At 40.4% G+C, this 16,702-nt stretch overlaps 1 protein-coding gene across 1 annotated transcript; it reads right to left on the reverse strand.

The window, feature by feature from the left end:
* Nucleotides 1-291: 291 nt before the first annotated feature.
* Ca3 (carbonic anhydrase 3) lies at nt 292-10,850 on the reverse strand. Its single transcript, XM_033760325.1, has 7 exons — nt 10,418-10,850; nt 9,544-9,741; nt 7,185-7,303; nt 5,698-5,790; nt 4,612-4,674; nt 3,570-3,725; nt 292-2,224 (listed from the first exon to the last, which is right to left on the reverse strand). The coding sequence occupies exons 1-7, from the start codon at nt 10,449-10,451 to the stop codon at nt 2,105-2,107; spliced, it is 783 nt and encodes a 260-aa protein (XP_033616216.1). The 5' UTR covers nt 10,452-10,850; the 3' UTR covers nt 292-2,104.
* Between the last annotated feature and the right edge of the window lie 5,852 nt (nt 10,851-16,702).

Consider the following 16,702-nt stretch of genomic DNA (forward strand, 5'->3'; position numbering starts at 1 on the left):
ACACCAGTATGTTTTCAACATTCCAATGGACATCTATAGCGGCGCAGCATTTACAGGGCTGGGAGAAGTGGGGAGGAGATTTTAGGTTGGAAGGTAACTGTGAACACAGGCAATCAGACTGGGGGAAAAATATGTTCTGCTGGAAAAACTCCAACCTGAAGCTAATGAGACCATTTCCAAGGAGATCTAAACTCACTAAGATAAGCAAACACCAGTGTTCTCAATGCAGAGTAATTTGTGATCCAAGAAGATGAGAAGTGGTCCTACATTCACCCTTAGACATCATTTATTCACCAAATATTTATTGAGTGGTTATTATGTGCCGGATACAGTATTGGGGAATAAGATGAATGTCATTGTGCAAGATTCATATTCTGGCTGTTACAGAGGTTGCAGTCGAGGGACACAGCTTCCTTTGATCCAGTATTTTTCCTCCATCCACTTTAACCTGCCCTGCCTATATCCTCCAATGAGAGGATAACTGACATTTGGTCATTTTTCTTGCCTCCCAGAGAGTGAGTACTGTGTGCACTTTTTACAGTGCACTAAAGCATTGCTAAGTACTCTGAGAGAACCGGCTTGTGTACTACCACTAATGATCAAAGCTCCACACCTCCTAATTTCAAGGGATTTAATTAACACATCCAATTCACACTGACCAACCTGGTTTTGCTTCACCCAAGTGGTAATTTATTAAATAACTTTAGCCTCATAGGAGCCCATCACATGACTTCACTGCCAGCATCTCAGGGCTCTCTGCCCGCATCCCATTTTCACTCCTTACGCTAATAAACTTTTCTAAAGTAGTTAACATATTAGCCAGCAAAGCACAGAAAAATGATCAAAGCCATTAACTGCAAAATTAGACATTGTGTCTAAAGATATTAAATATTTTAAAAGTCTAAATAGAGAGGCTTTTGCACTGTTAGGTCATTGTCATCCTAAACTATATTTTAAAAAACTGACCTAACATCTGCAGTCTGAGTGGATTCCATCCCCACTGCACTGACTGAACTCGAGTCCTAACCCATTGTGAGACCTCTGGGAACCATTCTGCACTCTCAGATGTATGGGCACATAATTTCGCTTGTGTGCAATTTTGTCAGATGTCCTCACAAATTGCCTTGAGAAAGGTAGCATACAGACTTAGGTCTGGAGTCTTCTATCCCTACCTTTCACTCCTAAAAACAAATGGACAAAGTTGCCCTTCGAAGCTTTAGTCCATTTTTGTCATTTGTGATGCTTTTTCATTCAAAAACACAATGCCCAACTTTTTGCATCCATGTCTTTATTTGGTGATCCATCAGTACAGCTACTTTTACTTCGAGTGCCACCAATCACTCCTTCCTATCCTAGGAACCCCTTCATTCAGCCTCAGATTCAAAAGACACCAGACACAGCTTTTATTTTGATAGGCATGCAAAGATAAAAGTAATGAAATAAAAAATAGATGGCCCTGCTGCAGGTAAAGAAAACCATCTTTATGAAGAAGAAACTCCAATACTGGATCACATGTTTTCAAAGCCTTGGTCTGTGTTTTCCTTTCACTGATAACCAAAACCAGGTAAATTTAGACAGAGCTAAAATTTTAGTAAGTACTGGGCCTCTTGATGTTAAGAGGTGAAACACATTATCATTCAATTTGCGGTGTCCACAATCGATTTAATTTCCGGCTTCTCTATAGAAAAATCACCTCTACCCCTATAAATAAAATCATTCATTACTCCTCTAAGGTGGGCCATTGAAAATACGAACATAGGAAATGTGAGGTTCTGTGAATTTAAGATGACAGGAATATGGTGCTCAATTGCCATTTTCCTGTATCTTTACTCTTCTGTCTCTGTTTCTTCTTCTTTGAAAGCTTACTAGAAATGCTACTTTTATAGAAAAGATGATTATAACAAAGGTCAAGTGTGAGATTCGTGTTATGGCCTCACACCTTGTCAAAAGTAACCGGTTTCTTGGCGTCTGCGTCTCTCGCATTTCTCTCTGGGTGTGGAAAGATGAATAGACTTGGCGTGAAGAGCGCCAGAGGGAGGCAAGCAACCGCTCTCGCTCTCGGCCCACAGGCTTCTTTTCCTGAGCAGGGCGAGATCCTGCGGCCTCATTTGAAGGAGGCTCTCACCACCCTGCCCTTGAGAGGCTGCGGAGGGCGCCAGTTCCCCACGAGGGGCACCGGGGGCTCGTTCTCGGCGCTGGAGAAGATGCTGCGCAGCTTGGCCATCTGCGGGGACAGGGCTGCAGGTTAGCGAGGCGCCCCCTGCTGGACGCACCGTGCGACCAAGGGTCACAAGTCACGGGCTTTCCAAACGGGACCAGGAGACCGCACAAAACCGGTCTCAAGGGCTCAGTCCAAGGTTGCTACTCAGCTACCACTGCTGGAGGAATATATTTTTTTTTATTTGTAAAAATCTCCCCCTCCCCGTCCTTTCTCCCTCCTCTTCCCCCCTCCAGCCATCTCTCCCTCTCTCCCTCTCTCCCCTCTGTGTCGCCTATTTTATGGATCACTATGCACTCTGGTCAAACCCTTTTCTTCTTGAATTCTGAAACAATTATTTTAATTTGAGGGGTTGGGTATGAAGTACACACTTTATGTAGAAAGGCATGACAAATCACATATATTTTTAATAGGCCTTCATTGCGTTTATGGAGTCAATTTTAAAAGCGAAGAAAGAACTATATTATGCCACAATTTTAATTTTCAACTGATTTTTCCTTAAAGAATAAGAAATTCTTATTAAGACCAGTATATTGCAATATTAAATTATTTTTAGTTTTTCTCCTTGAGACAATTTCATTCCTTTCTCAAAATATTTATATCAATGACTAAGGCCATTAGACCTGATTCTTTGATTAAAATACCAATTTATATTCTTGAGTCTACAAATAGACTGTGGTCTTAGTCAAGGGAGACAGAATGGTAAACCGATTTTACTATGACACATTCTATGTTGTTCACTTGCTAAATATGGTCTTTTTCGTGTCCCTTATTTTAACCCAATTGTTGTTAAGACAGTCAGTTTTTAAATGAACAGGAGGAAGGGAGACCATATACTATCAAAAACAGCCCTGAGGTGGGACTCAGCTCTTGCACTCAGCTGAGTGTGTGGATAAATTACTTCTACTTTCTAAGGTTCACCTTGTTTATCTTTAAAACTGGAAAAACAGCATACTGTTCCCAAGGATGTTCAATTCTTTCCAATTCCCTTCTCCTTCCTAGGTCTGGATTTGCTACCCCAGCTCCTGACCAGTGCACACTATTTCAGGGATCTCCGAAGGAACAAAGACTCCGTCCTCTTGCCCTAAACCTTTAAGTGTAGCTTAAACTAGGGCATCGGTCACTATCACGATCACTTTTCTTCAGTTTGAAATTATCCCAGTACCCTTGGGAAGCCAAAATTTAGAAAACGGGACAGGCTGATTGTGATTAACCAGAGCAAATTCAGATCCCTAGGAGGAAATGTTGGACAAGCATCCATTACAGAAGTGGATTTTTAGTTTTTCTATCTTCCTTGGCCAGCCAGCGATTATAAACCTGTGTGTTCCCCAGGCCCCGGGGAGCTGCTCACCTGGTCGGAGCTTACGGTCATGGGCTCCTTCAGCAGCAGCCACACGATGCACTCCTCGCAGGGGGGCGTGGTGAAGGAGCCCTGGTAGGTCCAGTAGTCCCGGCAGGCGGGGAACAGGCAGGATGGGTCGAAGTGAGTGAAGGGCGCCTCCTTGCCCTAGAAGAGAGCCCGGCCCTGGCTAATCCACGCTGGCTGAAACCCGTGCGACACACACCCCAGAGGGTTCACCACTTCACTTGTGGACCAGACTTCAAGGGCAATAGAGTAAATCAATTGTTAACAAGGTCCAGTCCTTCAGAAATAAAGGTTACTCAGGAAGCTGACTGTGTATAACTTCATCTGGCACAATCCTTTGCCATGTTTTATTTCTTTTCACTTTAACTATGTGTAGAACTATAATTCTACCATTTGTCTTGAGGAAAAACTCATGCTATATCTAAAGTGTAACAAAAGTACCTAACATAAGTTAATGCTTTGGTTGTTGATGATTAAAAAGGGGAGGCTTGCATTTTTATTGACTGTTGTATTAGAATAATTACTTTTGAGTGGTAAAAGTCAATAGCAGTTAATTAGGATAGTCATAAGGACAACTAAAATGTGTCAGCTAAGTAGAAGAGTCTACTCTTAAAGATTTAAAATATAGATAAGTGTTGCTGGAAAGGGTCCCACCAGGATTTAAAACACCAGCTTTAACTGGCATTTAGAACCTCAGTGAGTCTGTTTATGTAGGTAGGTGGGGAGAGGAGAGAAAGAGGGAACTGCCCCAGTCTTTGAATCCAGAGATTCAACTTCTCTGATTCTCACCCACTGCCTTGAGAAAGGATATCTGACAGGAGGCAATGAAATAAACCAATGTAGGCAAAATTGCTTCAAAAACTATAAAATGTACAAATATAATCTCATTTATTTATATGTGTGCCTAGCACATCTATCAACGTAGTAAGAGTTTAGGTTAAAAGAGTAGAGTATTTCATAATGCAAAAGAAATGAAAAGTAATGTTCTTTGCATGATGTTTTAGAAGAAGAGATTATTTTCTTTTACCTTTGTCTTGACTTTGTCCAATGCATCAAGGAGAAGCTGGAACTCGCCTTTCTCCCGTCCTATCTGTAAAAAAAATGGAAATCCGATACGATATTTTTCCTTTCTCCATAATTTAAGGTCATCTTAAAAACTGATTTTGATTCATCTACATGCGACTAGTGTTCATAAATCTGCCAAAATATCTTTTATGAGGCAAAAACATGATTTTATTTTCCCCCCAAGATTTTAGAGTGCATGTTTTCTGATCTAAACTTAGATTCCAGGCGTCTGAAGTATAAAACCACAAAATTACATGTCCTTGACCTCTGCAAAGTCATTGCATTTCTTAAATAGAGTTAGAGCTAGAGTATGCTCTGTGTATCTGAAACTAAATTCATTGTCTTTCCTCTCAGACCCACTTTGCCTTCTGGGGTGTGGTTTTCATGAGCTGAAAATGATCCAGTGAATTCAGAACATGAAACGAATTAGGTCATTCAAAAAGAAAGAAGCCAGATTTTCACCTCTGGCTTAAAATCTAGATTATGTTACCACCAAATTCATGTGTTAATGACACTAAGTCCTCTTTAAACCAAGGCTGGCCGAACAACACACACATTCCATGTGCTATCTTAGCACGGGATCATGAGGGTGGTGGCTGCCTTAAGCACAGGGGATGTTAAGCCAGGCACTTGGCATCCCAGAAGCTCCCATCATCAGCTTTTCTGGTTTCTGGAGCAACTGAAGTGGAGTAGTGGGAAAGCTTAATGAGCACATCCCACCCTCCTCGCCCTCACCACCATCACAACAAGCTCCCTCGAATTCTCTGTCAGTCATTCCCTCCACACACACTCATCCTGAGAGAAAATGTAGAAGTGCCAGGGGCTCTGGAACAGGGCAAAAGGAGCACTTTTAGAAGGGAACAAAACATTTTGAACAGATTTTAGCAAAAATGTCTTGATCAATTGAATGGATAATAACATGCATATAGAGAAAGGAAAACACGTACACACGACTCAAGCAACAGAGGACCAAGACTCATATTAGCCCCAGCATTAAAAGCAACTAAGTTCTGAGAGGAGGGGAAAAAGAGCGCAGTTTTAATGTCACCTTCAGAAAAATGCCAACCACGGCGATCCCATCAGGTTGTTTTAGAGCTCCCCCAAAAGTGTTGTACTTTGGATTCCAGTGCACCAAATGAAGCTGAAACCATAAAACACAGGTTAAGAGGCAAATCCCTAGAATAAGGAGCTAAGTATAGAATTATTCTCAATAGACTCAAAAAATGTGCTGTCCACACGTTGTTGCTTAGCGATGCCATATAAAATGACAAAACTCTAAATATTAAGTTGCAATATTTAAAAGTGGAACTTTTAATGGTTCAAATAAAAAGTATATAAAACAATCTATCTCTTTTGAGCCAGGCTGTAGAACTTGGCAGCCACCTTATCTTAATTTAGAACATGAGCACCATTAAGCTAATCAGGTTTCCTATATTGAGTTACAGAGAACGGAAAGAGAATACAATAGTTTGTGATGGTTAAAAAACACTTTATTTAAGATCAAATGTGTGAAATAATTTCATGCACAATGTTCAGAGACAAAGCCTTTCCTACATCTGTAAGACATATCAGAAACTCTACCCATTTGTTGAGGAAGATGTGTACGAAGAAGGCATTCTCAATTTATCTTGCCACTAGCTCTCTGGATTGGCTGCAGAGAAATGGAATGACAACAGCAAAATACTTTGGGTGTCTTAGCAATCACACTGCCTGATGAGTTCACTTAGGACAAAGTTCCTGTGTACCCACAGTCCCTGCTCAGCCCCTGTGTTGACAAAACCTGCCCTTGGAAAAGAGCAAAGTAGCTTGGCTTTCTACAGAGACTTATAGGAAGGAGGCTTGTCTTACTCCCTTTATAACTCGATGCTTTGATCTGAGCTCTAAATCATGCTTTTCTTTAATGAGTTACCTGAGACAGAGTAGCATCTGTTATATAAAATTGTGTGTATCTGTGTCAGTCTGTGTGTTCTCTTAACATTAGAACATGAACATTGGTCAGAATCACTAAATGCTGTTTTAAAAGCACTATATTCTCATAAAACAGGCAGCATGGGGCACTGACTAAGATGATACATTCTGAAGCTAACTGGCATAAAGAACAACACCAGGTCTAGTACTTATCAGTTGTGCGCCTTTGCCATATAACTTTTCTGTGCCTCAGTTACCAAATCTGAAGCCTATTATACCAGGTTGCTGAGAGTATCAGATGAGGTAATATGTGTATCATTAACACACATGTGAGCTATCTTTATTGTTCTGGTTCCATTCAGGGCCGTCCCTTTTTCCTTTAAGCAACATCCACCTTTTTTTATATATAACCTTGGAAGTCTTTGTGTGCAATGCTATCCCACCAACCCATCCATTACTGTCCAACCGAGAAAATTCAGCAGCTGCAGTTTATGCTAAAATTATTACAATTCTTTTCACAACCGAGTGCTTGAAAAATGTTGTTTGGTTGCTGAGGTTGTAATTTTTAGTTTTTCAGTTTTTACTATGGGAGATGCAGGGTGGATGACAGCAGTTTCTCCTTCCTACCTCTGCTGCGTACTTGACTCCATCCACCGTGTGCTCAGAGCCGTGATCATCGGAGGAGCCCCAGTGAAGATGAAACTGGCGAAGTCGGTAGGGCCCAGAAAGAGGACCACCTCTCAGCACTGTGATCAGATAAGCAAAGTCAGTGAGCTCACACTTCCGTTACAGAGAGCTACCCTAGTTTAAACAGGTGCATTTGATGGGCAAAGGGAGTAGATGTTCTGCTAAGAAGACAGAGCCCTCCCCAAGCATATGGAACTCCTCCAAAAATGAAGACTTAGGATATATCATAACATATGCATTTTCTGTCATTTTTATTTAGTTGGCTTGCTTTATTATTATTGAAATGTAACAACACTTATGAAAGTGGACGACGAGGATGCACACACCCAACAATGTGTCAGTAGTGTGGTGCAGTGGGAGGAACCAAACTAAGAAGGGGCAGGCAGTCTTAGGCTCCAATCCTGGCTCTACCCCTCGATAAATGTGTGATCTAGGGCAAGTTGCTAAACTTCTCTGAATGTTTTTGCATCTCTAAGAAGGTGATAATAATTCCACACTTGCAGATCTGCTGTGAGGATTAACGGAGATTAAGCACCTTAGTAGTGCTCATCATAGTTCCTGCATGGCAAGCGTTATACAAACATGAATCCTTTATGTCTGACTGTTCACCTGCAATTTTCTTCTTTAGGATGACAAGCAAGCGCTTTGATCTACATCTAATGTAGAGGGTGCCTATTCAAGTCAGATGAAATGGAAATTTGAAAATTTCCCAGGAAACCAATCAATGCAGACTGCAAAATTTAACAATTTTCAATAGCATTAATTTGGGTTTATTGTATAAATATCTTAATATGTTGCTTCATTTGATTTCAATTCACTTAAGCTTGATAGTAATTTAGAGGCTCAAATATCTTCAAAGGATATTGGATTGCCATGCAGAAACCCTAAAGTCAAGATTCAGCAATATAAGCAAAATAAAATTCAAGGTAGCTATTTTGGAAAGGATTGTCTACCCCAATAAGTATCACAGGAAGGGATAGTATATCTTTAAAACAATAAAGCTAGGCCTGTATAAGTTTGGCTATGAAGGAATTAAGTGGTTTCTCATATTTTTCCTGTGCAATCATTTGGAATAGTTAGTATCTGGACATACGACTCTAATTTGTTAGAATAAAGTGTAAGAAATCGTCAATAATCAACTACTTTTGTTACAAAAATAACATTTTTATGTGGCTTAACCTAATAATATTGTTTAATTTTCTTTTTTCTTCTTCAAAGTGGAGCTAGATTTAAAATGGTTGGAAGGGGGATAGCGGTGTAAAAAATTTAGAAAATGTAACATTATATCATATTCCTTACTTGGAATATGATAGGTAGGTAGGAGTTATGACTCTCACATTCTTTACTCCAACATAATTCAGAATTTGCTTTTATGTATATTGATAAGGATAATTTTAACTCCATTTAAAACAAGGTTATAGGAAGTTGTGTTCTGTACAGTGAGCATTAAGTCCTGAAGGGAAGATTCTTACCTCATTTACAGTGAAATAAAATATTTCTAGTCAGCCTTTTTTTCATTTATTTGCGTCCTAGTGTATGTGTTTGTTTTTTTTTTTTTTTTTTTTTTTTTTTTTTTTTTTTTGTACTGCAGCTCCAACTCAGGTCCTTGCACTTGCACGGCAGGCCACAGAACCACTGAGTTAAATCCCCAGGCCCTGTTAATTTTTTAAAACAACTTGATTTTTCACATAAGTAGTGCTGAAGAAATGTTCAGCTACTTTGAAAACACTTTACCAGAAGGATCAGTCAGATAAACTCCAGGGAAACAGGAAGCCAAGACATCGGGACCCATGCAATGGCCCTATTCTTTCTATCCCCTGGGTTGGCCTTGTTCCAGGCCCCAGGAAAAGACAGTGTCTATTGTATTCCTTTACTTTGTTTCTTGCTTTGTAGAATGGAGTCAGTGCCATACTTGGGAGCGGGAGCATCACTCTCCAGACTTGGTTGAAGAGTGCAGGAATACTCAGCTATTGGCCATAAGAGTGGGAAGAACACGAACTTGGATTCATTTTCAACATCATCCCATCAAGCTCCATTTCAAGAACACATTGCCAACTTTTGGTCTGGGCAGAGGACCATTTTTCAGGAACAAAGTGACCAAAATTAGAGGGTGAGACATTCCTCTTCAATACACAAATATGTTTCTTTACAACTAAAGCAAAGAAGAATGTCATCTCTATTTTCAAGGATGAAATGCTCCCTCTTCCCACCAATAGCTGTTGCTGTGTCTGTAATCACACTTTTGCCAGTACAGACATGGAAAATATCTATAGGCCCCCTCCCTAAGCATTGTACTTACTTGACCTGTCATAAGTGTCATCAAACACAACTCTGCAGGTCTTCCCATTGTTCAGGATGGCCTTGGCAGAGCCAGGGTCATAAGATGCTGCCCATGGCAGCAGAGAAGGGTCATGCTTGATGTCTTTAGTATGCAGCTCAATGGGCGACTGGTTGTCCCCCTTGGCAATGGGGTAAAGTTCATGCCAGTGGTCAGGACCTAGAAAATAAAGTTGAGGGAATTTATTTATTTGGTGGTATAACCGAAGGCCATTCTTGAATAGACAAACCAGCAAAATACACAGACTACGATTTAAGAAATGGTCTTGGGTTCAGATGGGGCAGCACAAGACTTAGCATTTAAGACATCTTCATAGTTTTGTTGGTGGTATTTAATTCCATGTATTTCCCCTGCTGGCTCAGGAATTGCTTGAAAGGCTTATTTTTTAAACGGTCTGCATACATTGACCACATATGCATCCCTTTGTGGTTTTCAGAGCACACAGGTATTTCTTTTCCCATAGGTTTAGCAGAGGGGTAGGCAGAATAAGATTCTCATACCAACACCAGACTCAGAGAGGCTAAGTGTTTTCCCTAGCATCTCAGAGCAGAGGACCATCAGCCTGGACCTCAGGGTGTCTGACTTCTCAGTCAGACAGTGTGATCCCATGCAAGTTACTAGCTTACCTGCGCTTCAGTTTCTTCCAAAGAAAACAGCAAAAATCCACTGGAGAGAATACCAAATGGTTTAGAAAAAAGGACCAGTAGCATCTGGCACTTGAAAAGTGCAGTTAATGCTAGTTCTTACCCACTCTGCACCCACATTTTCAGAGCACTCCTGTTCTCCTACTTTCTGTGCAATGCCCTGGACCGGGGCGGCCGCTGCCCGCACTCACCATTGTGGCTGGCGTAGCCCCACTCCTTGGCCATGGTGGTCTCTCCCGGCTCCTGCCTTCTCTCGGGGAGTCGCGGTGTCCCTACAGCCCGTGTCTTTTATACAGATCCCCCACACACACTGCATAACCTTATTAGGTCAGCCAGGGTGGGGCGGGGGGCTAAAGTGGATCGGGATGGTATGTGGAAGGCGGGGTGGGAGAAGCCAATGAATTATAGGGGCTGGACAGCTGTCGGCGTGGGGTGACCACCCCCACCCCCGCCGCCCCTTCCTAAGAACCCTGGCTCGGGGCCCTGTCATCGCTCCCTCCGGGCTCCCAAAGCTGCAGGGCTTTGCAGCGGGCGCCGCCGAGAGCAAGCGCGGGCTGCATTCTCCACGTCCTCCCTGCTTCCTTCTCCCACGCTTTTGGGGGAGTCGGGGAAGGGGCGAGAATGCAGTGTGGCAGCTGTGCTTAGCCAGGAACTAAAATCTGTATCCTGGCGGCTCTTGCAGCCGCGCAGAGAAGTTACTTTTACTTCAGGCTGACGATCTGGCTGCAGTGTCTGGACGCTTTTGCGAGTTGATTTCGCTGCCAGGATCCAGTTACCGGGTAGAGTGGCTGGAAATAAAGCGTCTGTTTGTTTGACCCCTGCTTGTAAAACCCTAGGAGCCAAGGATGGAAAGAAAGAGGGCAAGCTTGCAGGCTGTCTGACTAGGTTCCCCGTGAAGAGCCCGTCCTCGGGCTGGAACCACACCAGCCGGTGTCCCCAACCCAGCGGGTCCCTGTGGTCCACAGGTCGCCGAGGCCTGGATCTCAGAGTGCCCGGAATCTGGGAGATATCTGGGTCCCCGGTTTGCACACAGCCAGAGACTGGCACTGACGTCGCCACACTCTGCAAACTACAACTCTAAAAGCCACTATCATAGAATGACTTACATTGCCTAAAAACTATAATTTCACTGTCCACAGTGTAATGAGAGATTGAAAAGAAAAAGGCTTGCAGAATCATCTTTAATTTTTTTCTCTAAGGTGTTTCATAATACAATGAACCACACAAAAGGAAACTAAAACTGTCATGTCTAGTGTGTATGTGGCAAAACCACAGTTTAAAATATCCGGTTATGGTTCATATTGAAGAAGTCAAAATAGGAGATGTTTGTAATTCTAAGAATATACCGTAAAATTTCTTGTTTTAAGTCAGTAACCATTTTTTACAAGGCAGGAGGAAAGGTACCTAACTTTAGTGCTGCATTAAGATTTCAATATTCATTTTCTTCATTATGATGGCTTTTATTTATGACTTTTTTGTAATGGGAGATAGCAAAACTTGAAAAGGAAATCACTTATCATGGCAAAGATAGCTCATCCCTAAGGCATGTGGAATAACTGACCACACTCGTAACCTGGGCGCCAGGGGAGTCACTCCCCAGAGTATTTTTGTGACCAGGGATTATTTGATCCACACAATAGCAGTGTGGAATTAGGAACTGAGGCACTTTGGAAAATCCAAGCAAACAGGGCAAAAGAAATGCCCTTAGACTTTGAGTTCAAACATGGAACTGGTTGATCAGAGTGTCTACCAAGGTGGAATGCCTCGGCCAGGTTTCTAGTTTACTGTAACAGTGTGGTGTACCTGTGCATAATGGAAGTGTTTCAGATTTCTCATTACTTGTATGATTATTGGTATAAGCACATCATAATCTTGTTCCAGATCATTCAATTGTTGTAATCTTGCTTTCTCTGTTATGTGTAGTTAAGAAGACAAGCAATTAAATTTCATGTTATTTGATATTGTATTAATACAGATAAAGTATTTAATAACAAATTCATACCAAGAACAATCTAGAAATTAATCACATATACTCTTTATGTGTAGAAAGAGTTTTTTACACTTGATCTTAGCCAAAAGGTCGAGAAGTGATTAGAAAGAGTTTTTTAAAGGACTATTTATTAAAGAATGTACAAACTGGCACATAATTTCAAATAAATACTAGATAATTCAAAGTGGAATAGTTAATAGTTTTAAATATGAAAACAATGGTGTTTTGTTGTACTTTCTTATAAAAAGTCAATAACTATAACTTTAAGACAATTTATAGAAAATCATATAATTTTAAAGGAAAATAAAGTTTTTATAAAACTTGGTGTTTTGTTGTACTTTCTTATAAAAAGTCAATAACTATAACTTTAAGACAATTTATAGAAATCATATAATTTTAAAGGAAAATAAAGTTTTTATAAAAATTCTGAATTTATCTACAATGCATTTTTAAAAGCTCATCTGCAAAAATGTTTTAAAAATCTTATCTGAAAATTTATCATTTGCATCTCAACAGATTTATTCCAGCAAGTTTGTCTATATATTTCAAATTTTCCTGTTAACAGAACAAAAAGATATTTATAATCTCTGTCCAAGATTTTGAGATTTGGAGTTGACTTGAAAAGAAAAAATTTTTGGTATACACTGTAATAAATCCTGCCAAGGAAAAAAAGAAACTACAAGGTACATCCTAGCATATTGGCACAATTTCTCCCAGTACCATGATGAGAGAGTTGATGTATTAGGTAATTTTGCAGGGATTTTTACCCAAATGAATACATATATGCAGAGAGAGAGAGAGAGAGAGAGAGGGAGAGAAGGAGGGAAGGAGGGAGGGAGGAAGGAAGGAAGGTAGGAAGGAAAGAAGGGAGGGAAAGAAAAACCAAAAAGGAAAATTGGGGTTGAAGATAATTTATTGTAAGTTGGGCATGTGGCACCTATAATTCCAGTACTCAGGAGCCTGAGGCAGGATTGTCATGAATTCAAGGCCAGCCTGGCCTACACAGGGAGTTCAAGATCAGACTGAACTACATAGTGAGACCATATTTCAAAAAAAAAAAAAAAAACAAAAAAGAGGAGGAAGAAAAGGAGAAGAACTTATTGGTACCAGGGAGAGGCAAGTGGGATAATACGAGGGGAGATGATTAAAGTATGCTATGTGCATGTACAAATCTGCCCCTAAAACAAGTCATACATAAAACATTTTTTAAATTTTTAAAATTTATAGGCAGGAAGGGAATTTTTAAATATGGAAGTTTCAACTAAATTTCATTTTTAAAGCTGTAGGCTTAGAAGGTCTAAGGTAAAAACATTTAAATATATTTCATTTATGATATATTATTTTATTCTGCAAGATATCAGGTAATATAATTAACTCCACTCTTTTGAAAGTTGATGCTACTTAGTCGCTTCTCTTGCATTACAAAAAGCAAGGGAGAGATTATCCACTTATTATTCGTTAGACTCCTGCCCAGGCAGAAGAGAAAAACTTCCCACACAATGCTGTTATTCACCAGGCAAGGCCCAAAAGATAACAGGAAGCCAAGACATGGGTCAGAAATAAACAACAACCACCCCACATGGAAACATCTACAGGCCCAGATTCCCTGAAGACCTCAAGACCTCCTCTACCCCAAGACAAAATTTGTCCACTCCTCCAGGCAGTACCCTTCCCCACCCAAACGCCCTATAAAGTTTCTCCTTGCCTAAACCCTCAAGGTAAATGGTCTTGTTGCCTTTGACCTGCTTGCACCCAGGCTGACAATAAAACCTTGTTTGATACTTCAGTTTTGCCTGCTCTTACAGTCTCAGTTGTGCCCCTATTCACCACTGAGATAAAGGCATAAATTAGATTTAAAGCAGTTGCCTACTGCTGCACCATTTGGATCAAATCTTAAATTTTGAATCCTGTTCATGGCATTTTTGTATGAAAGGAGCTGGAGGTCCTGTCCCGACTGAGGTCCCTCACCAGAATGTATAAACCAGAGGTATCCACTTGGTTTCCCAGTGAGAACATGAATCCAAAGATGATATGCTCCCAAACTATGCAGTAAGATTTGATCATTGGAGTCTGGAAATTCAAACTATTTTCTTCCAAATATAAAATTGTTCTTCAAAAATATAGAAATAGCTCTTTAAATGGAGGAAAAACCCTTAAACTGGATGATGCATTTTCTTTGGATCTAATATAGATGATCAAGTCTCCAGTAACTTAATGCTTGTGGAATTAACAAGTAGAATTCTGTTTTGACATTTCAGAAACACTTTATATTCTTCTTTGGTCTCAGGCACCTAATCTGGAAAATGGAGGAAAATGGATCCACTGGACAGGGCCCTTATGGGGCTTAAATGAGGGAATAAATAAGGCACTTACTGAAGTGTAAGCCACACAGTTAGGACTCAGCATAGTTAGTGCTCTTCTCTGGCCTTGTTAACTTGATTTAATTTCTCTCTGGGCAATCACTTACCTTAAATAACCCTTGTTCCTTGCTGGCCGTAAACAGCGCCTCTTGTGTACGTTGCAAAGCAAAGGTGCTAATGTGCTGACTTCACTTAGATGAAGGACTCATCTTCCTTTGGTGAAATAAATACTGATATCCAGCATTCACTGTATTCTCAACTGTTCTGGAAGGGCTCACCTAATCTCCGGTGACCATTCTCACAACGAAATACACAGCCAACCTTTTAAACCATATGTGACCAGTTATGCACAAAATGCAATAGTCAATCTAACAAAATGAACTGAAACTCATTAACACTATGACAAAAAATAAAGGGGAAAGGAAAGATGAGAATGGAATTAATATGAGAAAGTGAAAAATAATGGAAACAAAGTCTTTGTAGATAGGGAGGGAGGGAGGGGTTGAAGGGAGGGCAGAGGAATGGGGAAAAAATAAGAACCAAGATGGATTAAGTCAAGATACAAATTTTCAACAGTGAATGTCATTATATTGTATACATTAAATGTACCAATAAAATTAATTTTTGAAAATCATATAATTGCAACACAGTTCAAAATTTCTTTGCAAATTATTTGACAAAGAAGTTTTGAAAAGTGAAATTCAAACTCCTCCAGTGTTGAAACATGAAACTCAAACACTCCTCCCACTGTTTTCAGAATCCTAGCCTATCTGCTTCTCAGCTTTATCCCCATCTTTCTCCTCAAACTCATCATCCTTTGTGGTAGCTGCAGACTCTTGCACTCTTCTCATGAAGCACTCCATTCTGTGCCTTTTCTTTCACTATGCCCTTTGGTTCAACTGTTCTTTCCTTCCTCTATACCTGATAACTCTGACCTACTTATATCAGCAATTATGTAGACCAGATAGTGAATGCTATGCAATATTTCACTCTGAAAAATTATCGTTAAGATCAGCTCTCTATTAAACCTGCTTTGTTTTGGTCTCTGTTGCCATTGTAACTCAAGGCCAAGCCACTTTGGGGGTTGCGTTGACGGCTGTTGGAAGAAAAAGAAAAGTGCTGTTTCCATGGTGCTTCGATGGGAAAAAGTCGAGCACCAAACGCACTTCCACCAGAGTTAGGAAAAAATCTCAGTTCCGCTTTTGGCTCTCCCTGCAAAGTGCTGTTACTCTAGGGTGGTCAGCTAACTTCTCAGAACACTAGCAGCTTCTCAGGGTACTTTGCTCAATTTTTAGCACCAAATGAAGCAATCCACGGGCAACCACTTGAAAACTAATATTCTGTACCGATTATTCTTACTTTATAAATGTAATGGAATAAATAAGAGTCAGGAATTTTTCACGCAGAAAGAAATATAAAGCACTTTTCAAAAACTGTAATTGCTACTTTCAGGACACAATCTAATAGGTCTAAAATTACGGCATCTGTCATAGCCCATTTTGTGTTGCTACAACAAAATACCTGAGGGTGCTTTGTAAAGAAAGATTTAACTCAGTGCTCTGGAAGTGCAAGAGCATGACACTGGCATCTGCTCGGCTCTAGTGAGGACCTCGGAGGATGACTGGAGAATCGTGATGGTTGGTGAGTATGTGACAGTGGTGAGCAGGGTGTGCAGACATAGGCAAGTGCTATGCTCATGTACGACTCACTCTTGGGGGAATTGATCCAGTCCTATGTGACCGAAGGCCCTCTGAATGGACTGTGTTAATCCATTATGAGGGTGCAACATCCAGGCCTTAATCACCTTTCACCAGGCCACACCTCTTAAAGGTTCCGCCACCTTTCAGTAGGACCTTTCAGTACCGCCACTGGAGACCAAGCTTCTAGCACATGAATCTGGGGAAGACAAACCACATTCAAACCATAGTAGCATCTTAAGTATATTAAGAGACATAGAGATTACCTTTATCACATTTCCAAATAATGGTTACAAAACATCTACACTGATTATTTGAATTTTTATAACCTCAGAAAGTCATAATTTCTTTCTTTTCCCAAAATTTTCATTGAGATTAGCAAGAACCTTTCAATTAGGATAATGTACCACACAGCAATTTTGTCTTATT

Source organism: Fukomys damarensis, unplaced genomic scaffold (assembly GCF_012274545.1).
Source record: "Fukomys damarensis isolate Sample0158 unplaced genomic scaffold, DMR_v1.0_HiC HiC_scaffold_5, whole genome shotgun sequence".
In the NCBI taxonomy this organism is placed as follows: Eukaryota; Metazoa; Chordata; class Mammalia; order Rodentia; family Bathyergidae; genus Fukomys; species Fukomys damarensis.

What these genes read in the sequence shown, in the direction of transcription:
- Ca3 (XM_033760325.1), bottom strand. Translation starts at nt 10,451, where the DNA reads ATGGCCAAGGAGTGGGGCTACGCCAGCCACAATG. An exon ending in TGGTTGGCATTTTTCTGAAG is followed by an intron (nt 4,675 to 5,697) that starts GTGACATTAAAA and finishes TTTTTTTTACAG; the next exon opens with ATAGGACGGGAGAAAGGCGA. An exon ending in TGGACAAAGTCAAGACAAAG is followed by an intron (nt 3,726 to 4,611) that starts GTAAAAGAAAAT and finishes GCTCTCTTCTAG; the next exon opens with GGCAAGGAGGCGCCCTTCAC.